General features: G+C 55.0%; 11 protein-coding genes across 11 annotated transcripts; 5 read left to right on the top strand and 6 right to left on the bottom strand.

The window, feature by feature from the left end:
* Nucleotide 1: 1 nt before the first annotated feature.
* BJX68DRAFT_198792 (cytochrome P450) lies at nt 2-2,130 on the bottom strand. Its single transcript, XM_071037532.1, has 5 exons — nt 1,813-2,130; nt 1,252-1,742; nt 1,060-1,204; nt 345-1,011; nt 2-266 (listed from the first exon to the last, which is right to left on the bottom strand). The coding sequence occupies exons 1-5, from the start codon at nt 2,014-2,016 to the stop codon at nt 160-162; spliced, it is 1,614 nt and encodes a 537-aa protein (XP_070893487.1). The 5' UTR covers nt 2,017-2,130; the 3' UTR covers nt 2-159.
* A 1,418-nt stretch (nt 2,131-3,548) lies between these two features.
* Nucleotides 3,549-5,083, top strand: BJX68DRAFT_198850 (uncharacterized protein). Its single transcript, XM_071037534.1, has 2 exons — nt 3,549-3,704; nt 3,762-5,083. The coding sequence occupies exons 1-2, from the start codon at nt 3,636-3,638 to the stop codon at nt 4,983-4,985; spliced, it is 1,293 nt and encodes a 430-aa protein (XP_070893488.1). The 5' UTR covers nt 3,549-3,635; the 3' UTR covers nt 4,986-5,083.
* Nucleotides 5,084-5,180: 97 nt separating this feature from the next.
* Nucleotides 5,181-6,295, bottom strand: BJX68DRAFT_272194 (luciferase-like domain-containing protein; the record flags this gene model as incomplete). The annotated part of the gene is made up of 3 exons (XM_071047151.1): nt 5,181-5,997; nt 6,077-6,233; nt 6,283-6,295. 3 exons carry the CDS (start codon nt 6,293-6,295, stop codon nt 5,181-5,183), a joined length of 987 nt encoding a protein of 328 aa, XP_070893489.1.
* On the top strand, nt 6,171-7,002 carry BJX68DRAFT_198852 (uncharacterized protein). The gene has a single exon (XM_071037535.1). It carries the CDS (start codon nt 6,324-6,326, stop codon nt 6,909-6,911), a length of 588 nt encoding a protein of 195 aa, XP_070893490.1. The 5' UTR covers nt 6,171-6,323; the 3' UTR covers nt 6,912-7,002.
* On the bottom strand, nt 7,003-7,770 carry BJX68DRAFT_198853 (GNAT family N-acetyltransferase). Its single transcript, XM_071037536.1, has one exon. The coding sequence runs from the start codon at nt 7,607-7,609 to the stop codon at nt 7,094-7,096; it is 516 nt and encodes a 171-aa protein (XP_070893491.1). The 5' UTR covers nt 7,610-7,770; the 3' UTR covers nt 7,003-7,093.
* A 673-nt stretch (nt 7,771-8,443) lies between these two features.
* Nucleotides 8,444-9,126, bottom strand: BJX68DRAFT_198876 (uncharacterized protein). Its single transcript, XM_071037537.1, has one exon. It carries the CDS (start codon nt 8,939-8,941, stop codon nt 8,579-8,581), a length of 363 nt encoding a protein of 120 aa, XP_070893492.1. The 5' UTR covers nt 8,942-9,126; the 3' UTR covers nt 8,444-8,578.
* A 2,519-nt stretch (nt 9,127-11,645) lies between these two features.
* On the top strand, nt 11,646-15,599 carry BJX68DRAFT_258908 (putative sensor histidine kinase/response regulator; the record flags this gene model as incomplete). The annotated part of the gene is made up of 4 exons (XM_071043613.1): nt 11,646-11,671; nt 11,742-12,622; nt 12,683-15,295; nt 15,367-15,599. The coding sequence occupies 4 exons, from the start codon at nt 11,646-11,648 to the stop codon at nt 15,597-15,599; spliced, it is 3,753 nt and encodes a 1,250-aa protein (XP_070893493.1).
* A 359-nt stretch (nt 15,600-15,958) lies between these two features.
* BJX68DRAFT_279437 (ankyrin repeat-containing domain protein) lies at nt 15,959-17,409 on the top strand (the record flags this gene model as incomplete). Its single annotated transcript, XM_071048737.1, has 3 exons — nt 15,959-16,255; nt 16,286-17,062; nt 17,263-17,409. The coding sequence occupies 3 exons, from the start codon at nt 15,959-15,961 to the stop codon at nt 17,407-17,409; spliced, it is 1,221 nt and encodes a 406-aa protein (XP_070893494.1).
* Nucleotides 17,410-19,224: 1,815 nt separating this feature from the next.
* BJX68DRAFT_258910 (uncharacterized protein) lies at nt 19,225-20,306 on the top strand (the record flags this gene model as incomplete). Its single annotated transcript, XM_071043614.1, has 3 exons — nt 19,225-19,338; nt 19,369-19,974; nt 20,124-20,306. The coding sequence occupies 3 exons, from the start codon at nt 19,225-19,227 to the stop codon at nt 20,304-20,306; spliced, it is 903 nt and encodes a 300-aa protein (XP_070893495.1).
* Nucleotides 20,307-21,854: 1,548 nt separating this feature from the next.
* BJX68DRAFT_247911 (uncharacterized protein) lies at nt 21,855-23,430 on the bottom strand. Its single transcript, XM_071041841.1, has one exon. The coding sequence runs from the start codon at nt 23,371-23,373 to the stop codon at nt 22,063-22,065; it is 1,311 nt and encodes a 436-aa protein (XP_070893496.1). The 5' UTR covers nt 23,374-23,430; the 3' UTR covers nt 21,855-22,062.
* A 231-nt stretch (nt 23,431-23,661) lies between these two features.
* On the bottom strand, nt 23,662-25,138 carry BJX68DRAFT_279438 (type I glyceraldehyde-3-phosphate dehydrogenase; the record flags this gene model as incomplete). The annotated part of the gene is made up of 4 exons (XM_071048738.1): nt 23,662-24,102; nt 24,162-24,276; nt 24,355-24,924; nt 25,051-25,138. The coding sequence occupies 4 exons, from the start codon at nt 25,136-25,138 to the stop codon at nt 23,802-23,804; spliced, it is 1,074 nt and encodes a 357-aa protein (XP_070893497.1). The 3' UTR covers nt 23,662-23,801.
* Nucleotides 25,139-26,107: the final 969 nt, after the last annotated feature.

Raw genomic sequence — 26,107 nt, forward strand, 5'->3', positions numbered from 1 at the left:
AGATAGGAAAGATTCTATTGAAGCCGGGACCGGGGGGTACTCGCTATGTAACATAGATACAGGACAAACCGAACAGGACAAGAGATGAAAAAAAAATATAGACAGAGAATGTAGTGCCGACAGGCAAGAGGGTATAACAAGAGATATATTACAAGAAAGTTAGGCGGAGGCAGTGACAGCGACAGGGGTAGCGACGGTGGCGGGTTGCTTTCTGCGTCGGACGACGAGTTTTGTAGTTAGGGGCGGTAGTTGGAAGCGTCCCCATCCTGAAAGCGATTGTCAGTTAGCATTGAATCATCTCGTCATAGAAGAGTAGGTGAAGAGGTGAAGAGGCAGATACGTACTGTGAATCTTCGGCCTCGTCTCAAAAGGCTTAATTTCATACTTCAGCAACATCTCCGCGATGAGTACCTTGAACGTATGCGCAAAGATCCAACGGCCAGGGCACTGTCGGCGCCCGTGCCCAAAGACAACATACGAGTCGCTCGTGACCGTCATGGCGTTGGCCCGTTTCTCGGCCAGCGTCGAGTCCGGCGAGTAGAACCGGTACGGATTGTATTCGTCGGGGTTCGGGTAGAGGTCGCTATCGCGGTGGAGAGCGTATTGCGGGATTCCAATCTTGGTTCCAAAGGGGAGGTATAACCCGTTGGGGAGGGTGGCACCCTGGGGCGCAACGACGGTGCGGGTTGGGGAGAGAGCGTTTATGCCGTTGAAGCGGAGGGATTCCTTGATTGCGCTGTCGAGGAGGGAGGCTTCTTCGACTTCGGCGGCGGTCCAGGCGCCCGTGGATGTGGCGGAGATGCGGTCGATTTCGGCCTGGAGCATGCCCAGCAGTTCGTCCGAGTCGCGGTAGCTGAGGATGTCGAGGAGGGCGCTTGTCGCGGAGATGCCACTCGTGTGCACGCCGGGGAAGTTGATCATGAAGATGCGGTAGGCGAGCCACATTGTCTCGGTCTCGACGGACCATTTGCTGCGTAGGCCCGCGCTAATGAGCATGTCGAGGAGGCTCCCCTGGTCTTGTTAGCAGGGTGTATATAGTCGGTTGATGATAGGACGTACATTTGTTCGCAGCTTCTCTTGGAGGGCTTCTTGGTCCTTGGCTTCCTTTTGCTCCTTGATTCTGGCCTCGATGAGAGGCTTCATGCGGAGGTGGAACACTCGTTCTTGCCACCGGTTCACGAGGCCGACGATGGGACCGACGACGCTAAACTGGTCAGCGGCCAATTGATGAGAGTAGACAAAGGTACGTACAATGAGAGAAAGGCAGGGAAAGCCTTGATGACGTTGGCACCAAGGACAATCGCGTTGGAGCAGTTGGTCATGGCGTTGAGCAGACTCTTATCACCACTATGTCCCGGCCCAATGGCAAGCACATTGATCATGCGGGCCGCCGTCTTCTCCATAAACGAGTACAGCGACACCTCAACCCAGTTCTCCGTGTCTTCCCCCCACATGTCAGACAGGCACGAGCGCGCCTCACCGGCGAGGGAAGCGGCGACGGCATCGGATTTGAGCGTCTCGGTCAGGTCCTTGCTGACGAGCTTGACGAAGAAGTCGTACTTTTCGGCAAAGGCAAGCGGCCAGCTGGTGTACTTGAGCTGGAAGAATTCGAGGATGTGCGCCTTGAAGCTGTACTCGTTCTCCTTGGCGAAGAGGACGTAGTTGGAGTGTTCCTTGGGCAGCACGACTTCGTCGCCTTCATTGACGCTGGGCATCACAAAGGGCTGCTGGTTTTTGGAGTACTGGGGGAGGTTAACCATGGGAACAGGTAGACCAGGAACCATGTGGCAAATGGCAAATGGCAAAGCAAACCTTTTCGTAACCCTCTTGAATGAATGAAATGGGATTTGTCCCGATGAAGCGCTCCAGAGCCCGCTGGAACAGGCCCTTTTTCTTCAGCACCCATGGCAGGTCCTTGGGGACTGGGGAGGTCTCAAAGAGCTTGACGGTGATGCAGACGAGCATGCACAGGATGCCCGTGACGGGGAGGAGGGAGACGTTGATGTCCAGCAGCATGATGGCTGGAGGTGTGACAGGCGCCCGAAACGGAAGGGGCAAGATTTGGTAAAGATCTCTGTACAACAGCGACGATCCTGTGGAGGATCATCGCCAGACGGGGCCGTGCAGGTCTCAAATAGTCCGATGGCCCAGAGGCAGAAGCATGGTCGTGCGGCACAGTCGGAACTTTGGGTCGGGTTAGAGATTAACGAGAGTTGACAGGAGCAAAAGCTAGAAAACGAAAGCCATGGCGGGCAGCAAGCGAAGCGGAAACGAGAGCAGGACCTTGTCCGGATGTCTAGGATGCGAAGGCGTGGACGGGGGACCTGGAGCGGCAGAGGGCAGACTGAACCCCTGGTCGCGTCCAGGAGAGATTGACCGGGGGGAAAAGCTCAAAAGCCAATCGGGAGAAGTGGCTCGTAATAATCAGTCGGAGCTGAGCCTGATTCAAGATGGCCGGAGGAGACAAGTCGAGCGGCCAAAACGCCACGTTCCATGGCACTCGGTTTCAGGCAGGATCGAGAACACACGTGGGGTTGCATTGGGCTCATTGTGTATGCGCGTCCCATGGTTCCCGACATTGTTATGCGCACAAAGCATGGAAAGCAGGGGGAAAACACATGCAATCGGTGACAGTGCGGCCAACTGCCGCGCGGGAGACGAAGACTTTCAAAGCGGCCAGACAAAAACGCATTCTTGCCAAGGGCACTCAAGGTTGGCCTGCATTATACAGAACAGGCAAGATCAGCGACTTCGCGTCCAGTCCCTCGGGTCCAGTGGGGCCCGTGTGCAGAGTCTCTTGCCTTTTGCAGGTTGGCGTCCAAATAGTCTGATGCGCTAGTCCGCGAGTTAATTCCCCGCTAGTCCCCTTTGGTCGCAGCTTCCGTTCTGCTGCTCCAGAGTTCGCCCCCCCCCAATTCTGCACCATCATTATTATTTTGGATTGCTGAGTGCTGACCGGAGAATATCTGCTTGGGAGACGATCGCTCGGATCTGGCCGAGGGATCGCATGCGCAACATCAAACGGTCAAACAGCAAACAGCTCTCTGAATGCTGTTGCCAGGATGTACGCTGCAGTCTGTAGCTTGGACAAGGAGTTGACGTGGCCACAAAATGTGGCACATCAGGTCTTGGACAGTCAGCGTCAACTTCTTGGCAGCGGCCTTCCTTATCTTTGAGTTCGAGACACTCGGACTGCGCAATTCCCAATCCTCTCGGGAGCCAGATCCCTTCACGTCGAATCCATCGCAAAACTCCTCATGCGCCACGCAAGGCGGGCCGAGATGAAGCCAAGCGCCTTTGCTGAGAATAGATTGCGGCACAGTCACTCCTCTGGCACCGTCTTGGACAGAGGAAATGACGACTGTAACCGAGCTGCTGCAGCCAGCTGCAAGGGTGGTTCAATTCTGGTTGATCGCCCGGCGCTGGCTCCATTAACTCTTTTGGTACAAGCGCCAGCCTGATCCCCCCTTAGCCCTGAGCAGACCCTCCACCACTGCCCCAGGCAACCTCACCTCTGTCGCTCCAGCCAGATCACTGTCATGCAATCCTCGACTCTTGACCTTTTCATCTCGGTCGCAGGCAATGTTTGACTTGAGATGATTATGTCGATGCCGGTTTAACAGAGGCCGCCTGCTATGCCTGCCCAGAGACGCCTCCGGAGGTCGCCTCTTGAATGCGCCCGATGCACCACGAGCCAGATGGAGGTACTCGCTTTTGTCTCCTTATTTCTCGCGCCGTATACTGACCGTCGACGACATTAGTGCTCCAAGGTCCGTCCGCAGTGCGATGAGTGCAAGTCACAGCATGCCTCGTGCCGCTACGCCGACAAGGCGCCCACCAAACCATCGCAGCGCTCGCACAAATCGACCGCTCGCAGATCCAAGGCCTCCTTTACCTCCGACTCGTCACGATACTCTTCTCCTTCTCCTCCCACAGAACAGCCTCCTCCCGCCGTAAACAGTCCTCCCTCCTCGCAGTCGGCCGAGTCGACTACATCGGACGCAACACAGGATGAACCGACTGCCATCACCCCGAGTGACCTGAGCTCGCAGGATCAACGGCTCCTCAACAACTGGCAAACCACAACCGAACTGTCTCTCACACCGTCCAAGAGCAAAGATCGCTCATGGCAGTCGCTCATTCGCCGGGAGGCACCCAGGCATCCCGCCCTCCATCACAGTGCGCTCGCTTTGTCGGCCATACACCTCGCCTCGAAGGGCAAGACGGGCTCGTCAGAACGAAACGAGAACCTGAAAGCGGCGGGACATCACTATAACCAGGCGGTGGAGAAACTGTCGAAACTCCAGGAGATGACCACCTCGTCGGAATGCAACTCGACCTTTTCCGCCTCGAGCATTCTCTTCATGTGTGACCTGGCATCCTCTGCGCTGGACGGAGAGGATTGGAAGTCCCCAGATCGTCCCGATCGCGATCCAAGTCCAACCCCCCAGAAAGCCAACTCGTCGCTGGACAAGCTGCTCGACCTTTTCAAGACAGTCCGACAGCTGATCCCCAGCAAAGAGACCCTCGACACCGCCGAAAAGGGCGAACTCCAGGAACTCTTCACTCGCGCCGACCCCTACCACCAACTGCCCAGCACATACACCCTCACCATCCTCAGCATGCGCAACCTCAACAACACAACGGCCAAGGCGGACCCCGCACACGAAACAAAGGTCTACGACGAGGCCATCACATACCTCGACAACTCGCTCGCAATGCTCAGCAAAGGCGGCGACCCAACAATGGTCGCTCTCCGATGGATGTTCCGCATCCCGTCCCGGTACATTGAACTCGTGGAGGAGAAGAAGCCGCTGGCGCTGATTGTATTCGCCCACTACTGCGCGGTCCTGCATCACTTGCGTGACCGGTGGTGGATGGACGGGCTGGGCGCCCGGCTGGTCAAGGAGATTTCGCAGCTCCTCGAACCCGCGCGGATGAATTCCATTCTCTGGGCCTCTGATATCGTGGGGGTCCAAACGTGACATTGCATGATACAACAAACATGGCCGAATATCTCGGATAGTATAGTAGATCTGGAATTTGCAGCTCGCCTTGCGCAGGATCGCATTCGCCACAGACTTTTAGGCATAGGAGCTCAGATCGCTAGCTTGAACTTGAATGTACAACGTAGGCTGTCCACCCTTACAAGTATTGTCCTTACTGCCTGTTTTACCGTATCAGGATAGCTCGTCCGACCTCAGACCTTGATCCGACGCCGCCCATCGATACTTTGCTCCAGGATGATCGCTGCTCAATCTCGAACCCCTGGCAAAATCCCCAAGATAATTCTCCCTCGTCGTCTTCCCTTCGGCAGCAACAGGGTCCCAAAAGACACCCCTCGCCTTCAACTCAGGAACAAGGTACCTGACCACATCTTCCAGATCCCCGGGGCCAACCGCATACGAAATATTAAACCCATCCACATCGGTCTCCGCAATCCACCTCTCAAGGATATCCGCCACAGTCTTTGCCGACCCGATAGCCCGGGGATGCGGTCCTCCCAGCGCCAATTCTTGCGCGACACGCCTCTTCGTCCACTTGACCCCCTCACTTCCGGGGATCGTAGCTCGCCAGCTACTAACGATACTCTGGATTGCCCCAGGCCGCGTAAACCTGAAGTCGTCGTCGTCTGAATACGGAGCTAGATCCTGGCCCGTCCACCCGCCAAACAGCGCGAGTGATCCGTCGAGGTCTGCGTAGGTTAGATACTCGTCGTACTTTTGCTGTGCGAGCTCGTCGGTTTCATCGACGATGACGAGCATGCCGACGATGAGCTTCAGCCCGTTTAGATCGCGGCCTTGGGCTGTTGCTGTCTGCCGGATCTCGAGCACGCTCTTGCGCACGGACTCGATGTGCATCCCTGGCAGGAACATTGCCTCGGCATGTTTCGTGGCAAACCCCTTGCCTGCCTTGCTTGCGCCGGCCTGGAAGATGAACGGCGTGCGCTGCCGAGACGGTTCGATGAGGTGTGGCCTCGCGACGTTGAAGTATTTCCTGCATGCGCATATCCGCATCAGCCGCGTTTCAACTCAAACCAGACTAACCCCAATGCCACCGGGTAATCCCCACTCACCCTTTATGATCAACCCTCCTCACCCTCTCCGGATGCGTATACGCCTTGAGCTTCTCGTCTATAACAACCGTATCATCCCGCCACGACCCCTCAAGGAGCTTATAAACAACGTCCAAAAACTCATCGGCAATCGCATACCGCTCGTCGTGCGGGATCTCTTTTTCAAGTCCGAGGTTCTTGGCCGCGCTGTCGAGATAGCTCGTCACGACGTTCCACCATCACGACAACGGGCAAGACACTGCCTTGCATGTACGCGTGCCTGACGTCCATGTTCGTCCCCCTCCCCGTTGCCGTACTCCTCTCTATCCGCAACAAGGACCCGTTCGACTGGGATGAGTTCTTTACCATCGAGCGCGTGAGCGATAAACAAGCCACCGAAGACGAAGACGAAGACACCGAGGGCACCGCAAACAACGCCAGAAACACCCACACTCACCACTTCAACAAAGAAACATACTTCACCCCGGACCGCGTCGCGTACATGAAACGCATGTCCCGCATCGCTGCAATCTGGGCCGTCGCCACATTCCTCGGGCAAATCGTCCTGTGGCCGCTGCCGATGTACGGGGCCAAGACGGTCATGTCGCGCGGGCTGTTTATTGCTTGGGTTGTTGTGGGAATTGTGTGGTTGTTTGTTACACTGCTTGTGGCGAATTTTTATCCGTTGCTTGATGGGGGTGTGGTGCAGATTTGGGAGGTTGTTCTTGCTGCCAAAAAGTCGGTTCTAGGGAAGAAGAAGGCGGGAGGGGAGGGAGAAGGGAGCTCAGATGTGGAAAGGGAGGCGGAGGTGGATGAAGTGATAAGGATTGAGGCGGGGCAGGCGAAGGAGAGGTAGATCGGCGTAGGGAGCTCACAGATGGGCAGGTAGAGGATAATTAAAAGTCAACATGTCTATATGCTAGAACCGGCTACCAAACAATGAGCCACCATAGATGTCACATCGGATGCCCATCCGACCTCGACTGAAATCTCACCATTCCCAAGAAGATCCCGGACCTTCCATCCCCATTCAGTACCTCACTCTGCATCCATAGACCGCGGATACCCCCTCCCCTTGCGCATCATCATCGCCATCCCCTGACCCCGCTTACACTCTGCAACCTCCATCCCAAGCACCTTTTCATAAAACGGCACGGAGCGCTCCCAATCCATCGTGAACAACATACTGCGCCTGAGATGCGGCATCGCTTCCGTTGCCTCCCCAATACACTTGACAAGCCAGCGACCAAGTCCCTTCCCCTGATGGCTCGGGTGGACGTAGACGTCGGTGATGTAGGCGAAGGTGACGTGGTCTGTGATGCAGCGCGCGATTCCGATGAATGAATTGTCGGGGGTGTGGTAGAGGCCGAAGCAGAGGCAGTTCTGGAGGCTTTGTTCTAGGGCTGAGAGGGGGAGGCCCTTTGCCCAGTAGAAGTCGTCGGATGTGAACCAGTCGTTGAGGGTTTGGAGGGGGATGAGGGTGGGGTCTGTGGAGATTGTATAGAGACCGTTGGTCCATGTTTTGATGGTCTGCTTTTCTGTTGATGGAGTCATTGTGATAATGTGTCTGGAACTACATCTGTTGACAGTTGAGAATGCGGTCGATGGATATATACTCCTCGATGAGGCTGTGAGTCATCAGTTGCTCGTATTACGAATGACTCGCACCCACCCGTTTCTTGTACCTTCCTTGTCGAGCTAAGCGGACAAGACGTGCAGCTTATCCACTCCACAGCTCTAATCTAAATTCGACGCCATGCGATGTCAAAGTGTCCAAGCTGAGGACTTTGTGGATCATCGGCCGTGCTGGCAAGTGAGCTATATTATACGGTCAAGATCAATTCAACACTCCTTTGCGAAGCCCAAGGGAAAAGGCTGATATGCGCCGTCTCCAGCCATCTGTTCAAGAAAAACTACCTCCCGATAACTCCGACTTGTGCGCGCTGCCAAGTGTCCGGTCTCGGAGCACGCCTGTTGGTAGTGGAGCTCCACAGACCGGCTTCCGCCCTACCCCACGGCTTGAAAGCGATACGCGGAAATGCACTGGTGTTCGGTATATCAGCTCGCATTCCATCTCATATGCGGAGGGCCGAGACGAGCGGTTGATGCAGGTGCACCGTTCGGAACTCGATTGTTGGCTGCGTTCTACTCCGTATGGTCAGGCCTCAAGAAAAGCGGTACGTCTTTCGCCTCGATTGAGACGCAATGCTCAAGTTATCGACTCTTACTGCCATGCCCGGCTCCAAAGATGACAATGTGCAAGCATCGTCCTTAGGATCAGGTTGAGATAACCGTACAAAGGGCGATTCCCGCTCCGGGAATGATCGGTGGAGGACTAATTGCCGACAACTAGCGGGTTGGAGTTAGGGTATCTCAGGCATCGCCTCTACCGTTCACTTATGCAACACTTGGCTGTAGACCAGCGTGGTGGGTTATACTACGGTGTAAGGTGCTCAGGTCCGCGCTACATCTACCTTGGAGCATATGACGACCCCCTCAACACGAATCCTCGCGACAGCCGGGTTATTCGATTTTGTTCCCACAAGCCAATGGCAATACGATTGCCAGAACGCGTAGCCGCCGCCCCAGATGGCCATTTCGGTAACGAGGAGGAATGACTAGCCGCGCTCGTGCGGGGCGATCGAGTGCAGTGAGCTGTATGGCGAGGGTGCGCGGATGTTGGATGTCATTCCGTTGACAATGTCCTGCTGGTAGGAGTAGAAGCCGTTTGCGCAGAAGGAGAGCGGGAGGATGCTTAGGATCTGCCAGTCCGATGGTGTGGATCGCGAGCGCGGCTGTCCAGTTCCGGCTGTTCTCCTTGGTCTTGGGCTTTGATTGCAGCTGGCTGAGTCGCACTCCCGATGGCGGACAGACGAGCACGCCCATCAACCACCTCAGCCAGCACCATGATGACAAGTAGGCAGCGCGTTGTATGTCAAGCTGACACTAGCCGCCAATCAGTCACTCGTACCTTATGCTCCTATCTCCTAGATATATTATCAGAGAATACTAGATGACTTTCCAGGGAAATGCAGACTCGGCATTCTCGACGCCTCAGAAATACCCCCAACCTTCGCCGCAGACCCCGACCAATTCATCGGCGTTATCGCCGGCGGGGATGCCGCCATCCGCCGCGCGCAAGAAGGTGCAGAGGATAGCGCGTCCCTAGCAAGAACCGACCTGGAATCCTTGAATATAAACCCGGATCTTGACAGTCCCATCGGCATCGCGGGGACTGATCGAACACCGTATGTTCTAGTTTGTCTGGAATTTGCTGGGGGGCTGGGATGTGTTACGATTGGCCTTGTGTGCGCGGCCCTTTCTGCTATCGGGCAATCGGGGCATGTCGACTTTCTGATTGTACCGCTTCCGGGGCCTGAGGTCGTCACGGGGAGTACGAGACTCAAAGCTGGGATGGCGACAAAGTTGGTTCTGAATATGTTTGAGCTCGGAGACGATGATTCGCGTTGTGAAAATGTATGGGAATATGGTAGGGCTGGGCCTCGTTACCAGTTCAGGAAAGAGGAAATGACATGAAAGGAAGATGGTTGATCTTGTTGCCATAAATACAAAACCCTGGCAACGTTCACGGAATATCCTGTGACGGTTGAGCAAGCGAGCGGCGAGGATATCTAGGACAGAGATGGACGATCTTCTGGCCCGGTGCAATCAGAGCGTTAAACTTGCTCCTCTAGTCGCCAAGACTGGCTGGTCTGTTGATCAGTGTCGGCGGGATTTGGAAGGAGTCGGTCAGCGGTTTGCGGATGCTTTTTCCTCTCTCGCTCTCGTGTTGAGGAGCCTCGACGTGGGAACGTCCCGCTTGTTCTACGTATCGATGGCGGCGGAGCAAAGTGTGTTGCGGTGATTCCAGATCAGAACGGTAGGGTGCTCGGCCGTGGAGTGGGCAGCCCTTGAAACCTGTAAGTTGTCATCGCTGGGTTTCTGGACATCCATAGTAACTAATGTGCCAGGTCCGACGGCTGGGAAGGGGTGATGGTGACAATTGCGTGCGGTAGTCAACAGTGCCATCTAGGCCATTAACCCATCGCTCGCCAGCCATGGCAGGCACCTTGAATCTCGCGCGGATGGACCGGCCTGGTCTTCGCGAGCACCTCGCCGCGAGGATTTTATTAGTGATCACCGCTTCGAATATCCGCTTGAAAATGACGTTGACCTCTTATTGGCCACCATGTCTAGCTATGCGACGGCCTACTCCGCCATCGTCCTCATGGCAGGAACAAGAAGTGTCGTGATGAGGTATGCCATTAAGCCTGGGTCAAGCGAGCCAGTAAGAGTTACCTGGTCTGGTGGACGGGGACATGTCCTGGGCGACGAGGGAGGCGGCTATGCGATTGGAAGAGAGGCGATCATGCACGCGCTGAGAGCAGTCGAGGATAAACGTCTCGGTTTACGACCAGAATCGCCGGGCTGTTTGAACAGGCGGCCCTCGGGCAATTCGGTTTGTCTTCGACAGAAGACCCCGATCTGCTAAACGCAGTCCTGCTCGGATTGTGTCGGACCAAATCTCGAACCTCGTGAATACGATCCTGGACCCGCTCGTCCACGCAAGGTGTGCGAATGCCGTACCTCACGAAGAGACTGGCCTCGTCCTGTCTGGAGGAGTCCTGACGCAAGGGATATACCACCGTCTGCTCCTCGAGAAGTTATCCGAGAAAGGAATGCAGTTCGCTTACATCAAGAGAGTCGATGATGTGGGATTGGTAGGGGCAGAGTATCTGGCTTCGAGGTTGCAGGGCTGTGTGTGAGAAGTTCTGACGTCAAATCATTTCTGTCAGCGTTATATAGATGTTTTAGGCTGAGAAGCTGATGGTGTTGCACAGATAGATATGTTGTGCTCTGGGTCGACTGATGGAATGGAAGGGATGAGATGTTGGCGGTCGGAGCAGCCCGTTGTCGGGATATCCACGTGTAGGGCGGAGACACGGTAGAGTTAAACGGGATTTAAATTAATTAAAATTAGAGACTGCGAGTGGCGAGAAATCTCTGACACTTCCAACTTCAAGATTGGGACCTGATACATTCTGACTCTCCTTGGCCTCGTCCGAGATTGTACGTTGTACCAAGCGACAAGGACTGAATATTCAGTCACAATCTCACTGCCAGTCACAGAGTCACCATGCAGCATCGTGCGAGAACACCAAAGACGAGAAAAGCGATTGGATTGGGCCAGACAGGCCAAGTGCAGTCCAGGCCTTGCGAATCAGGGCAGCGGATCAGGGAATGGGGGCAATGGACGCCGGTTCCGCCAATCACAGCCAGGCGATGACGCAGTGGCTGCAGATTCGCGGCGGTCGAGGTGGGGAGGCGTCGAATGGATTTGAATGTCGACCATCTGTGGAACTGGATGCGAATGTCCTGGTCCTTTCTCGTCGTCTTCTCCCGAGGCTCTCACACTCAGCTTCTCTTCTCCCCTCGAAACCTTGTGTGCTGTGGCGACTCTCGCTTGATCGGTTTAAGCCTCATTTCCGCCATCTCTGCTAGCAGGCTGATCCCGCGATGAGGTGACGATCAGATGCAGATGCAGATGCAGTCCCCCGAACGTCCGCCACTGTCCGTCAAAGAGATCGCCATGGCCCAGGAACGCGAGTTCTACAAGTCCGTCTTCCCTTTCACTCTCCTCCCCTCACTCCCTCTCAATAATAATCGTCTAACCTGTTCTCTCCAGGTACTGCCAACTCCCGCAACGGCCCGGCCTCCTCGAACGCCCCCCCATCTCCCCCAAATCCGAGGCAAACCATGAACTCCTCCCGCAGTCGTCCAACGACACAACCCTCACTGCGCTGGCGCAGCTGGGCGCCCTGCGACTCAACGTCCAGCGCTGCATGATCTCCCTCTTCGACCGGCGCACGCAGTATATCCTCGCCGAGGCAACCCGCACCCTCAGCCTGCAAGACGACCGCGTCCACCTCGACGGCGACGCCCTTTGGCTGGGGAGTAGTGTTATTCCAAAGGTCGAGGGCATCTGCCACTTCGTCTGCGACGACACGAAGCTGAACGCGGGCAAGGAGAGCGATAATGATAGGATCTGTACAGACCGGCACTGTGCTTTCGTCATTCCGGATCTCACAAAGGACGACCGCTTCAACCAACGGCAATATGTCGTCAACGCACCACATCTACGCTTCTACGCCGGCGTGCCCATCCGGAGTCGACGGGGTATCGCCATCGGGGCGTTCAGCGTCAGCGATGGACTCACTCGACCAGAAGGCCTATCCCCGCTCGAGATCCGGTTCATGACCGATACCGCGATGGCGATTATGAATCATCTGGAGATGGTGCGCTCGCATGAACAGAATCGGCGCAGCGCGAATATGATTGCGGGATTGGGGAATTTTGTCGATGGGGGGATTTTCCCGTCGAGTAGTCTCCGTCGTACGCAGAGTCTTTTGGATCCGAGTGTTGATCGGGTGGAGGAGAAGGAGATGTTGAATGGGGTCACAGAGGAGAAGCCTTCGAGTACACCATCGCGTCCACGGCGGTTTCTCAAGGACCACCGCCTTTCATTCAAGGATCGACTGTCGAGGGATAAGTCGCCCGCGCGGCCAGGTAGGATTGAGATTGAGGTATACGTGTAGCACTGGTGTCATCGACTAACCATTAATGCAGAGACAGCAGAATCAAACGAGGGTCCCGAGTTCGAGTCGACATCAACCCCGTCCACGCCGAAACGAAACCGCCAAAACGAAGTCACATTGACATCCGGTACGCGCGAAATCTTCGGCCGCGCCGCCCGCGTCCTCCGCGAGTCTCTTGACGTCGAAGGCGTCGTCTTCTACGATGCTAGCGTCAAATCCTACGCGGGACTCGTCCGCAACTCGGATGACCGTCCCTCTGATGGCGAGAGCAGTAGCGGGTCTAGCGAGGCGCAGTCCAGCAGCGATAGCGAGAATCCGGCCAACGGGCATTCGTCCACGGAAACGGATGACTTTAACATGTCGGATGTCCTGGGATTCTCGCTGCAGGACCCCGAGCAGCCCATGGGCGCCATCCGCGAGACGTTCCTGCGCTCTTTGCTCCGGAATTATCCGCAGGGTGCGATCTTCAACATCGACGAGAACGGCGGCGTGTCATCTAGCGAAGGGAGCGACAGCGCATCGTCAACGAACGTGTCGAGGGAGATCTTCTACCGCCGCCACGAGGGGCCAAAGACACAGCGGAAATGGAAGCAGCGCAAGCGGCACCGGGTCTCACTCAAGGAAGAAAACAAGGCCCTCATGAAGGTCTTCCCCTCAGCACGCTGCGTAACCCTCTTCCCGCTCTGGGACTCGCGGCGCAACCGCTGGTTTTCTGGATTGTTCGTCTGGACAAAATCCCCCCGCGTCTTCAGTCTGGGAGGCGAGCTCGCGTACCTGTACGCCTTCTCCAACAACATCATGGCCGAGATCCACCGATTGGATATGGAGCTCGCGAATCGCGCGCACGCGACACTCGTCGGCAGCATCTCGCACGAGCTGCGCAGTCCACTACACGGGATTCTCGGGAGCACAGAGTTACTCAGCGACTCGGCGCTGACGCCCGCTCAGACGGCGCTGGTGAATACGGTCGAGCACTGCGGGCGGTCGCTGCTGGATATCATCAACAACATGCTCGATTTCGCAAAGATCAACCAGTTTACGCGGAAATCAAGGTCGTCAAGGTTGAAGTTCTCGCGGCCGGCGAGGCGGATGACGGCCAATGGACTGAGTAGTGGGCCCAAGGGGCAGCCGAATGATGGGATTGTGAATCTGATTGGTGATGTGCAGCTTGATGCTGTGCTGGAGGAAGTCGCCGACAGTGTCTTTGCGGGGCACTGCTTCAGTTCCAAGGGGAGTAGTCTGGCACAGGGGGCCACGTCCGTTCCGACATTGAATCAAGACGGGGAGTTGGTGATGGCGAGTCCGACCGAGCGGCCGCTCTCTGCGTTCAACGAGTCGCTCACGGTCGTCTACGACGTTGCACCGGATGTACAGTGGTTATTTGAGACGCAGGCCGGGGCATGGCGGCGCGTCCTCATGAATCTCTTCGGAAACGCACTCAAGTACACGCAATCGGGCTACATTCACGTTTCGCTAAAATCATCTACACCATCGACAGCCCCCGGAAACAGAAGGCTCTCGCGTTGTGAAAGCGATCGCGAAGAACCCGCAACTGTCACGCTCACCGTCAAGGATACCGGCCAGGGCATCGACAAGGAATACCTGCAAAGCAACGTCTTCAAGCCGTTTTCACAAGAGGATCCCCTGTCTCCCGGAAGTGGTTTGGGACTCAGCATCGTGCACCAGACGGTTGTATCACTTGGCGGGAAAATCGATATCAGTTCGACAAAAGGGGTCGGGACGGAGGTCACGGTGCACTGCGATCTATCGCGCACGCCAAACGCCGAAGTTGCAAGTGATGATCAGGGACGTGGGATCGTCCAAGAAGCAAAGGAACTTGTCCGGGGCAAGTCGATCGGACTCGTTGGATTCGGGGCGCCGTCCGAGCAGATCGATCAAGCTTTGGAGCTTCTACGGTCATCGCTCACACGCACATACCAAGGCCACTTCGGTATGAAAGTCCGCTTCGTCTACCCCGAGGCAATCGGCGAGCCCTGCGACATGTACGTCGCCCGACAGACATACATGGACGAAGCAGACGAGATCTGCCGGAGGGTCACAGCAACAGCGGCGGCAGCAGGAAAGAGTCCAATCTCACCTCCAGTAATAGTCATCTGCTCGACACCACAGGTCGCCCAGAAGCTTTCGACGAGCGCGAGCCCGCGGGCCTCTCGCTCAGTCCACGAATTCATCAGCCAGCCCTGTGGTCCGAGCAAAATGGCGAATACACTGCGCGCATGCATCAACAGACAAAAGGAGCAGGCGAACCACCCACCAGCAAAAACAAACGGCGTTCATGAACCGAAGCCATCGAAGAATATCCTCCCTCTTTCTTTACCCGCCAAACCGCTCCGCACCGGCGGGACGGGCGCTCACGCCGACATCTGTGTCTCACCCATCAAGGCCGCTGCTTCGATTACCACGTCGACGCTCGATAATGGTGCTATCACGGAGATCTCGGCCACCCTTGAACCCGTGCCAATTGTTCCCTCTGTGTTGCTGGTCGACGATAACACGGTCAACCTCCAGCTACTCGTCGCTGTCATGAAGAAGGCAAAGTTCCCACACTTCACAGCGTGCAACGGTCTCGAGGCTCTAGAGGTATATAAGGCGCACTCGAGGGAGATTCATGTCATTCTCATGGGTAGGCCTCTCCTCCCCTCCTTTCCCCCTCCCTGTCCTCCAAAGCACCCCCAAACTAACATCAAAAACCAGACATCTCAATGCCAGTAATGGACGGCCTCGAATCCACACGCGAAATCCGACTCTTCGAAAAGCTCCAACTCCAACGGAAAGACCCCCTCAAGCCGGCGACGATCATCGCGCTCTCCGGGTTGGGGAGCGCGCCTGTGCGGCAAGAGGCGTTTAACTCTGGAGTTGATCTGTTCCTGTCGAAGCCCGTGCGGTTCCAGGAGCTGATTCGGCAGATTGATGAGTTGACGAAGTGAGTGAGGTGGGTTTGATTCTGAATTCGTTTTTGAGTTTGGGTTTGGTATGGTTGGGGATAGCGGTTCTGGCGTTTGGGGGTATGGTATATCATTGCATAGGCAATTGCATATTATACGATTATATTTTTGTACTTAGAGCATTAGCAGGCTAATCATGATGCGTCATCCTCATCTCGGGAGTTGATTCGATCAATTCAGGCAGCCATAAACGACGGGAGACATAAATGAAGCTGCCTCGATCTCATTTGGACGTGTCATCACATGATTACGCTCTCATCTTCTTCTCAGTGGCGTACGAGAGCTACGGATCAGCGGGGTAAAGACGACCGTCATAATACCACTCGGCTGTCTCGGGCGACATGTCCCTCCTATCCTTACCAAATGAGATCATATTCCTTATCGCCACCGAGCTAGATCCCAGAGACGTGGATTCCCTCGTACGAAGTCATCCTCGATTTCACTGCACACTCTCCGACCATCTCCTCTCCACATATCAGAACCTGCATGGCAATGACAATTCGGTCCTGCACGCGGCAGCAAGCGATGGCTCTGAAGCAGTCGTCCACAGACTTCTGGAGCGTGGAGTCAATGTGCGCTGGAAATCCCAGTACTGGTCCTGCACATGTCCCTGGCGGTATGCGAAGCACCACCGGATGGTGTAGGACGGATCTGAATCTACCTTTCAGCCTCATCCGATATCTGCCGCCGCTGCAAACGGGCATACGGGGGTCGTTTTGAAGCTCCTTGAACACGGAGCCGATGTTGATTTCAAGCACATCGATGGCCGAAGCCCGCTCTCTTTAGCCGCGCGCGGGGTTCATATGGACACAGTCCGAGCTCTTGTCGGACACGGGGCGAATCTACTGTCTATTGACATGGACGGGCACCGTGTTATCGCCAATGCTGCCTCGGAGGGCCATCACGAAATCGAGGATCACCTTCTGGCGCTTCTAGGCGCCAACCGGCCGCCTCTCAAACACACCATGAAGGCGGAGATGCATTTTATGATGCTTTATGCCGCTGAAAAAGGGGATGAAGACCGTATTAAAGTGCTCCTTCAGCGTGGCGTCGAGGTCGATTCCCAGCTACCGGTTCACAGCCACACCCCCCTCTGTGCAGCGATCTGGCGCGGCGCCCCGTTAAGCACGATTAGACTCCTCCTTGACAGCGGCGCGGACCCGAGCTCGTCCTTTTCCCGCAAAAGAGACCGGGCGATTGACTGGCTGCCACAATTAACTGATCATGCGCCCTTGCAGAAGGCTATAGAACGCGAGGACAGCTACGAGATCATCAAGATGCTGGTCCAGCATGGCATGAGATTAGATATAGATTATCTCATATTGCGCAGGCTGCTGCGGCCAAGGAAGTTTGCTGAATTCTGCCTGCTTGTCGACGCGGGCATGGATGTTCGCGGCGACCCTCGTCTTCTTGTTTCTCTGTATCGTCGGGCTGCGACGGCGGAGGTACAGCATCAGCCTCTTATCGACATGTTAGTGGAGATAGGTGCTCGCCGCTCTGAGCATATCCAAGTGACCCGGAGAGTTTCCTGTCTCCTTAAAGCAGGAGATAAGCGGTATATGTATACTCTTATGTAGACAACATTAATTCACAAATATAACCTTCTGGTTATGCGAACACGCACGCAACTCGCGATTCGTCACAGATATCACCATCCATCTATCGACCTATCTACCAATCTAGCCACAGTCCGACCGCAGATAACAAGGCATCTAACTATCGTTTCCTCCCCGTCATCCAGCTTCTGGCACATCCATTTCCTCTAGTTGCCCTAGCGCACAGAGCTGTATAGGAGCTATTAGCACGATTACAGAGGGAGAGAAAGCTAGACTTCCCACTGTCAGAGTCATACCCGTATCAAAGTGTGATACACCAGGTACAGTCCGGCGACTCCCTTCCAATAAGGGCCAACAGTCCACCAGTATACCACAGAAGACACTCAACCAGGCGGGTGACGAAACACAGAACGGACTTTTCTCATATCGCCAAGACATCGTGACCTGCACGGCGCCTCTGTTGGCACGTATCATCCCCACTACACCCTTACACCCTGCATACAGCATACCACACTGCAGCATCACCGATGTCATCTTTGCTACGTAGCGGCGCTTATTGGTTACGCGGGTAGTGTCCCCCGCTTCCGTGGAAGGTAATGACTGACGGTTCACGCGTCGTGCCCTCCCTCCCCCAATTTATGCAGGGGAGGCCTCCACGGCAGGTTGCATCACAGGGGCTCCAGGTATCTACAAACTCAGATAAGACCTAGGAATTTGAAAAACAGGTGGAGAAGGGCTACTATCTCGAATGTCTATGTTTCATTCATCAGTTCTGACACGCTGCTGATTTGAATTAACCACCGGCCTGAGGGATGTAGAGGGCGGGAGTATCGACTGCTGTTTGGACCAGAACGCTGTTCTGTAATACTCTCTCGGGATTTAGGATCGGGGTCCACGAGTGTGTTGAATAAGCGCCACATAGAAGTCCTTGAAAGTACAAGACCACTGATACTCATCTTAAGTGACCCGTGCACAATGCAGTTGCAGCCGCAGACTCGCAGTCAACGAGAGGACACGTCAGCAAGTGACCTGTTTTCCTGTTTTCTCGTTTTACTGTTTGGGGGGGGGAGTTATTATAGCAAATACATATGTCAATCAACCAATGTGGTTTTGGAATCTACTGGGTTTCGCTAACTCGCCACAGAATGTAGGATCCAGTATGTATATATGCGGGTATTGATTCAGGGCCTCCTCAGCAGATCCATTGGAAGCTGAAAGCTACTCGTGTGACGTATTTTGCAGATGGTTTACAGGACAGCGGCCAGCCAGGGACGGCACCAGGCGAGTTCTCTGCAGATAGAACATGCCTCTTGACGAAGAAGGCTCGTCTGATCTGCGAGCAATCCGACAAATGGGCATTTCATCAGGGAAAATCCCTTGTTTTGGGTTACACCAAATCCCAACTATCAGGTCAGGCAGAGACCTCTGCAAGGTGCTAAATGCTAGGAGCAAACCGCGACCCAAGAACCCATATAAATGTTCTTGATAGTCCAGTTCAGATTGTTTGGCCTTCCCATGCTCGATACTACTCTAGTATAGTATACAATCTTTTCGTTAAGAAACCTTTTCGTGCCTCAAACTGACTTCCCACGGGACAATTCACAAAGACGACTTTGATGACAATGCTGCTCGAACAAGGCAATGACCAGCTGGCTCCCAGTACCCAGCATCCATTGCACGATTATGAGCCAAATGAAAAGCACGACTACAATCAGACAGCGGCCGAGAAGGGCTTGCAGGATGGTCGAATCTCGATCTCGATCTCGAACCTAGACTCTATACTGAGTATTGCTCTAAACGACTTGAGAACAGGAGACCACTCTCTATCCGAATATGCAACCGATCGAGCGACGATACAGGCATTGTCCGTGTATAGAGAGACCACGGAAAGGGGATTACTCCTTTTGATGGGCAAGTATTCTTCAATCCATAACAGCCAGCGCTGGCAAGACGCGCTGGACTACTGCCGAGCGGTCATTGAGCAGCCACAGGACTCAACGGACCGAGCAACCGGTGTCTGGAGCAGATCATGCTCTCAACTTGTCAACTACATGAAGGCAAGATTTAGTCCGGGCATCATCGAGGCTGCACGTCGGGGGTGCGCATCTATTATTGACGATCACTACGGCGGCGACCCTTTGAGCATTGCCCACGTCGACAAAAAAGTAAACACGGCCAAACATCGCTCGGAGCAGAAAGTTGGGCTTCCCTGTCTCCCGAGCACAAGCCTGCTTAATCTACTTTCGTATGAGCTGGTCGCTCTGTGCTGTGCCGTGGCCGTATCCGCGTGGCTACCACCCAAGGAGGCCGTGACAAAGGCTTCGATTGCACATCTCGCTGTTGCCGACGATTACCACGCATTTACAAAGGAGGAAACAAAGGCGCGAGCATGCCTCGTTGCTCTTGCGGTAGGTGTAGTTGCCGAGCTTGGCGATGAGGCCGCCTGCCTTCTAACCGACGGGTCTGCGCTCCAAGAGTCTGGCACGGGCAACCAGATGACGGTAGAAGCGGTGCTGCAATGGCGTGCAGTTGGTGGGTGTACGAGCCCGTACAGCTGCTACCATTGGAACCCGGAGGTGCCACGAAGCTTGGAGAACGGCACCGTGATACCCATCATCATCATGGCAATGCACGACCTCTTGGACTGGAGGAGCGACACCGCTGCGGGCAACCATGAGAACGGGGTTTCTGCCCTGTATGGGCTGGGTGAGGTCAACGACCCGCACCACGTGTACCTGGAGGGGATGCTGCGCAACGCCAAAGCCCACCCTGTGTCAGGAGCATATGCGGCGGCAGCAATCGTCTTCCTGCATTATACCTCTGTTCGCTACGGCTCGTACCGGCCCAAGGGCAAGGGCGCGCCTTGCGGTCCTTGTTCAGTCTGTGAGAAGTCCCTGAAGGAGATTACCCTTGAAGCCGGAATGCAATGGGCTCCCGCTCCGCCACCGAGGACCTTGCTGCCTCGGAGTATTTCCGGGACCTGGCCAAGAGGGTGGTCGATAGGTTCGAGGAGCTGCCATTGGCGCAGTACGGGATCAGCTGGCTCCAGTACCGCATCATCTCCGGCGAGATCCGTGTTTTTGACGCTCTGCTAAAGATTGACCAACTCGATTTCGGTGCAGATTGGGCCTAGTCACAATAATCACGCCAGTAGTCTGAAGGCTTGTTTACGGGTTGAGCCATTAAAGACATGTCCAGATCCCCGGGCTTTCAAGCCCCGCCTCTTCCTTGTCCTGCCAATTTTAGTGTTTAGGGTGCGGACCATCGTCATGTTATTGAGAGAGAATGGAAGTTGGCGGAGGAAGATGGGGCTGGAGGCAGTTGATACAGTAAAAACTCGATATAGCGAACTAAATCTGACCGCCTCGATATCTCGCTATACGTATCGCGGTTCTCGTTAAGTCGAAATATATATATTTCTGCCACAAAACCTGCTCAACTACATGAAATTGACTATATAAGCAATATTAAAGCTATATAGAAGCGCCTATAACCTAAAAAACTACCTAATATCCTGCTAGACCTGCAATCTAATCCTTAAGTATCAAAAACCGCCTCGTGGCGGTTTGGCTGCCTAATTAATTAGTAAGAATAAGTTCTAAATAGTTAGCTTTAATTTTGATCCTAGTAGCTTTAATATAACGAATTTTATATGAGGCACTTGTAGAGAGCTAACGAACTTCGGTGTATCAAATTTATACAAGATTTGTATGGGGAATTGATTTTAGACCGTGCGACCGGCTCGTAATAGCGCGGTTCTCGCTTAATCGCGACTCGCTCTATCGAACGTTCACTGTACCATCTACCGCTGAAGTGATCCGAATTTTCCGCAATCGGAGGAAAGCCCGGGCTCAGTCTCAGGCAGCAATGCGATTGGCCTTAGGCATTACTTGCCTTAGGCATGACTGGGTCAAGTGATGTGGACCTCGTCGACGCCTCCTTCGCTGCCTGAGGCACCACATCAACCAAAAATTCCCTCAGATTTCGCTCATCAAAACCCAAGGCTGCAACACCACGTAATGCCTGCCGATTCCTTGCAGTTGGTAACACAAAATGCACACTTGGGAAATGCAGGGCATCTCCTGTAAGAAGTCCGTTTGCAGCCAAATTTTACAAGGTTTCGAGATCTGGGGGCGGTTCGGTGGCTGAGTTCCAAATATATATCGAGAGCCGCATGGGAGCGTACCATGGTTTCCGCATCGAATCCCTTGTTTACGGACCGTGGCATGCTATTTTGCGACTCAAAATCATGATGCGGGTATACCGAGTGCTTAACCGAGTTCTGTCAATCAAAGACTTATTTTGACGCCAATCCGACCGTGTTCTTTATCGAGACTTGACGCGGACAAACAACATCCGATCCACGAAGTCGAGATCTCAACCTCATCGTTGGAATGTGGAGTCCGAATCACGTCCGGGTTTAATTGCAGGTGCCGGGAAAACATACGATCGTTTGCCATCATCCATAAGGGAGGCAAACAAAGAAGTACAAATTGCATGGTGGCTGATTCTTTCAAGATTTGCTAGGGATTTGCCGCAGTGCTGCGCCTTGCGAGCAGAGCGGAGCCGGTTTCAGTTTCAGGTCAGCTCAAAGAAACTGACTTCGCCCGTCTAATTCTATGTACGCTTCGACCAGGATTCAGGACATACGAGGCTAGAAATTAAAGTCTTAGAGGAAAAGTTTTGTGTTGGGTACTTTTATCCATGGCATAAATTCGTCATCAAAAAGCGGACAGGTAGAACTAGCTACCGCCCAAACGTAAAGTCACTCTTTTGATATGTACAATGTAACAGGCACAGCCGTCAAAAGGAAGTGATGAATAGATCTCGAAGAAGAATCTAAGATTCGAAGAGAAGTGAAGAAAAGGAGAGCATCAGCGGTCCTAGACCTAAGCCTTGATGCAGTACTGGTACCCGAGCCACAGGTTCGTGCAGTCCTCCTTGAGCCCGGAGTTCAACCCGCGGAGCTCAGCGAGCGAGACGCCAATCGCGGACTCGACCTTGAGGCAGTAGTCATCTTCCACGACCGTGTAGTACTCCTTGCAGGCGGAGTCGGCGTAGGGGTAGATGGGGGCCGCGGTGGAGGAGGCGCCAGGGGCGGAGGTGGCTGGGGGTGCGGTCGGAGCAGAGGTTGGCGTTGTCGTGCTGGTTGGGACGACGTGGACCAGGGTGTAGGTCATTGTTGTTGTCGTGGTCGTGGTCGATGTCACGGTGTCGGCCTCGGGCTCGGGGGTTGGGGCGGGGGCAGCAGTTGTGGTCGTGCTGGCGCTGGTTGTCGGAGCTGGGGCTTGAGTTGTCGTGGTGGTGGTGGTGGTGGTGGTGGTAGAGCTGCTCTCAACCGTCGTCTCGTCGGACTCGCTGGAATCATCCGAGGTGCTGCTGCCCGCAAAGCGGAAGTTGGTGGTGACAGCAGCATTCAATGTGCCGATGGTGTCGGGGACACAGCTGCTAGGACCAGTCGCCCAGCCGGTGAGACGGTTTGCAACATCGGACGAGTAGCAGTGAGTCGCGATGCCCAGGCCGAGGTTGCCAGACGAGTCGATGGAACCCGAGTTGTAGATGCGCGCAGCGCGGTAGTACGAGGAGACATCGCTGGTTCCACCGGCGGCCTTGAGGCAGCCGACGAGGCCGTCACCGTCTGAAGTCCCGACGGTGCCGTCGGTGATCATCTGCTTGATCTGAGCGTAGGGGCAGGGGCTGAGGACCTCGCCGTTGTTGCAGGAGCCCAGACCGTTGTGGCTCTGCATGAGACCGGGGTTGGTGACGCCGTAGTTGGTGGTAGGGGCGCGGACACAGCCGTTGCTCTCCTGGATGACGATGGCCAGGATGTAGCGCGCGTCGACGCCAGAGGTTTCCGAGACCTCCTTGATGGCGGCGGAGATGTTGTCGATTTCGTCGTCCGAGTTGTTGGGGACGTTCCATTGCGTGCACGAGTTGGCCATGGTGTCGCGGTTGGCCTCGAACATCTCGTCAAACGAGGGCCACCAGGCGTCGAGGGAAGGCCATCCTTGGACGAGCTTGCCGGCTCCTCCGAGGACGTTGTAGACGGTGGTGCGCTTGTTGAGGGAGAGAGAGGGAGTGAAGGCAGGAACAGCTTCTTCGTGGCGGGCGGCGCTCAAGGGAGAGGACGGGATCGGAGCCCCAGCAATGAGAGTGGACAGGCTGCCAGCAGCCAGGAGGATAAAAGGAATGTTCAGCATGATTGCTGTTTTTGAGCACCGGGCACAGAGAATCGAAGGAATGACAGAAGCGTTGCTTGAGGGGGAGAAGAAAAGAGACAGGACAGAAAGGGGAGTCTTATAAGGAAGAACGGTGTAAATTGGGCTCGCTAAGCTTCGAAACAGCAACCAATAACATCGGATAGTCAGCCCATCCCTCGCAGCGATGTGGCGCAAGGTGAAACACGCGAAGCCGATCTAAACAATTCAAAAGGGGCCGAACTCGTGTTCCTGGCGCCTCTGAAGGGCAATGATTGGCCGGTGGGCCGTGGCGACTCTCGCGGGCTCAACGAGGCCTGAATGCAGCCATCGGGCGCTTTCTTGCGTCTTGCCCCGCTGCTGGTTGGCTTTGTCTGATTGACACATGGGCAATTCATCTCATCTCACATGCAGATTACAGGACAGACTGATTAATTCTCCTCCCGCCCGACGTGCGCTGTCAGATCCAGCAGCCGATTCGAATACCCCCACTCATTGTCGTACCAGGCCATGATCTTGAAGAAGTGCGGATTCAACTCGCTACACGCTGCGGCGTCTACAATCGCACTGTGCGGGTTCCCCAGGTAGTCGCTGCTCACCAGCTCCTCGTCGCTGACGCTGAGGACCCCAGTCAGCTCTGCCTTGGCTGCGCGCCTGAAGGCCGCCAGGATCTCGGCCAGCGAGGTGGGCGTCTCTGTGCTGACCGTCAAGTCGATCATTGACACGTTCGGTCTGGCGAGTCAGCATTTTTCGACAGATCGCCTCTGGACACCTCCAAAAATCAGACTTACGTTGGCACGCGAATCGACACTCCCGTCACCTTGCCCGCCAGCTCAGGCAGCACAGTCGCAATCGCCTTGGCTGCGCCCGTCGTCGTCGGAATAATATTGTCAAAGACACTGCGACCTGTTTGCTGCATCAGCCAGCTGTCTTTCTCTCATTTCATTTCCCCTCATCTCATGCCACAGGGCAGGGAATAATTACCGAGCCGTCGGTTCTTCTTGCTGTACCCGTCGAGCACCTGCTGCGACCGCGTGGCCGCATGCACCGTCGTGAGAAAACCCTGCGTGATTCCAAACTCCCTCTGCAGCACTTTGAGCACCGGAGTCACACAGTTGGTCGTACAGCTGGCGCACGACACCACCCGTCGCTCTTCATCCGCCTTGTACCGCCCCTCGTTGACACCGTACACATACGTCGGTGAGTCGCTGCTCGGCGCCGAAATGACTACGCGCTTTGCTCCGCCGTAGGTGACATGGTCGAGTGCGAGCTCGCGCTTTGTGAATTTCCCGGTGCACTCGACGACGTAGTCGACGCCTAATGCGGCCCAGTTGAGCTTCTTGAGGTCCCGCTCCGAGGTGAGTGCAATCTGTTGGCCCTTGACGCTGATGAGGGAGTCGGAGAGGGCGTGGACGGGGATCTCGTCCGACAACTTTCCCATGGAGGAGTCGTAGCGGATGAGGTAGAGGAGGTCTTGGACGGTCGTACAGGTGTGGTTTATCGCGGCGATCTGGATGTCCGATCGGACGAGGGCGGCGCGAAGGACATTGCGGCCTGACTGCTGTTAGTCCAAGACACGGTACGGAGAGTGATGCTCGTCCTCGTCACAGACGGACGGCACGGCAGCCACAAGCACAAGCACAAAGACAAACAAGAAGACACACGAGCCACGTCACATACCTATCCGGCCGAACCCGTTGATGCCAATGCGGCAGGCGGACTGGGGAGACACGTCCCCGATGGGAAAGTCGTTGATAGAGGGTGCCATGGTATGTTCAAGTCGTACTCGGTACAGCGTTATTCAAAGAAAAGGATAGCTGAGAATAGCTTGATAGCTAGATAGCCGGAATATATCTCTGAAGACACTTATTCACGCCTTCCAAATTCCAACCCCGGATAGGAAGCCGGATCCTCCTGCTATATATACATCCGCTCCCCAGTGCCAGTGCCCACCCACCCAGCCTTGTACCTTAGGTATACATTTCTTGTCCCAGACGACGACAATATCGCCTCGCTCCCATTGGCTCCGAAAATATCCGCGATATATTAACGGCAACTTGGATCGGAACTTCGAGGCGAGCCGCGATGCCCCAGACTCACTCCGCCGAAGCGAAAGTGCCGATGACCGGCAGTAGTTGGCGGCTGGCCCCATCGGATAAACCCCCTTTAACTTGGCCGAAAAACATGCCGATTGTTTGATTGGGTTTGACATTGGTCCATACTAAACCCGGTTAAGTTGTCGACAGCTTCTTTGAGGTTTCTGTAGGGGAATCTGACCGTGTGACGCTGTATTGTGCTTCGTCGATACTAGGATACTATGCATCGTCAACTCAACGTCAATGCTTACCCCAAATCAGCTCCTCGAACAGCCCAGTATGCGGCATTTCCCCGGACATGTTTAGTCCGGCACATACATCGGCGGCCTAGGACCTGCGATACTCCACCACGCATCCGAAACCCGGCGGAATGAGTCTGCCGCTTGACGTCAAATAAAATGTCTCGATGTCACGTTTCCGTCTGCATTTCCGGAGGAGAATGCTCCAGATCCTACCCTACCAAACCTGCTGGACAAAATCAGGGTCTGTTCCATTCCATTCTAACCTGGAGTCTGGGGGATTCGAGACGAGCTGGACTTGGACTTGGGGTACTCCAGACTCGTTGAGTAGGAGGTGGGCTCGCTTCGAGGACGGCTTTGTGGGGCTCGATGCGAGGTCAACCCACTCACTCAGCATCGCTA

This window comes from Aspergillus pseudodeflectus, assembly GCF_044049435.1.
Source record: "Aspergillus pseudodeflectus strain CBS 756.74 chromosome Unknown BJX68scaffold_75, whole genome shotgun sequence".
NCBI classification, from domain to species: domain Eukaryota; kingdom Fungi; phylum Ascomycota; class Eurotiomycetes; order Eurotiales; family Aspergillaceae; genus Aspergillus; species Aspergillus pseudodeflectus.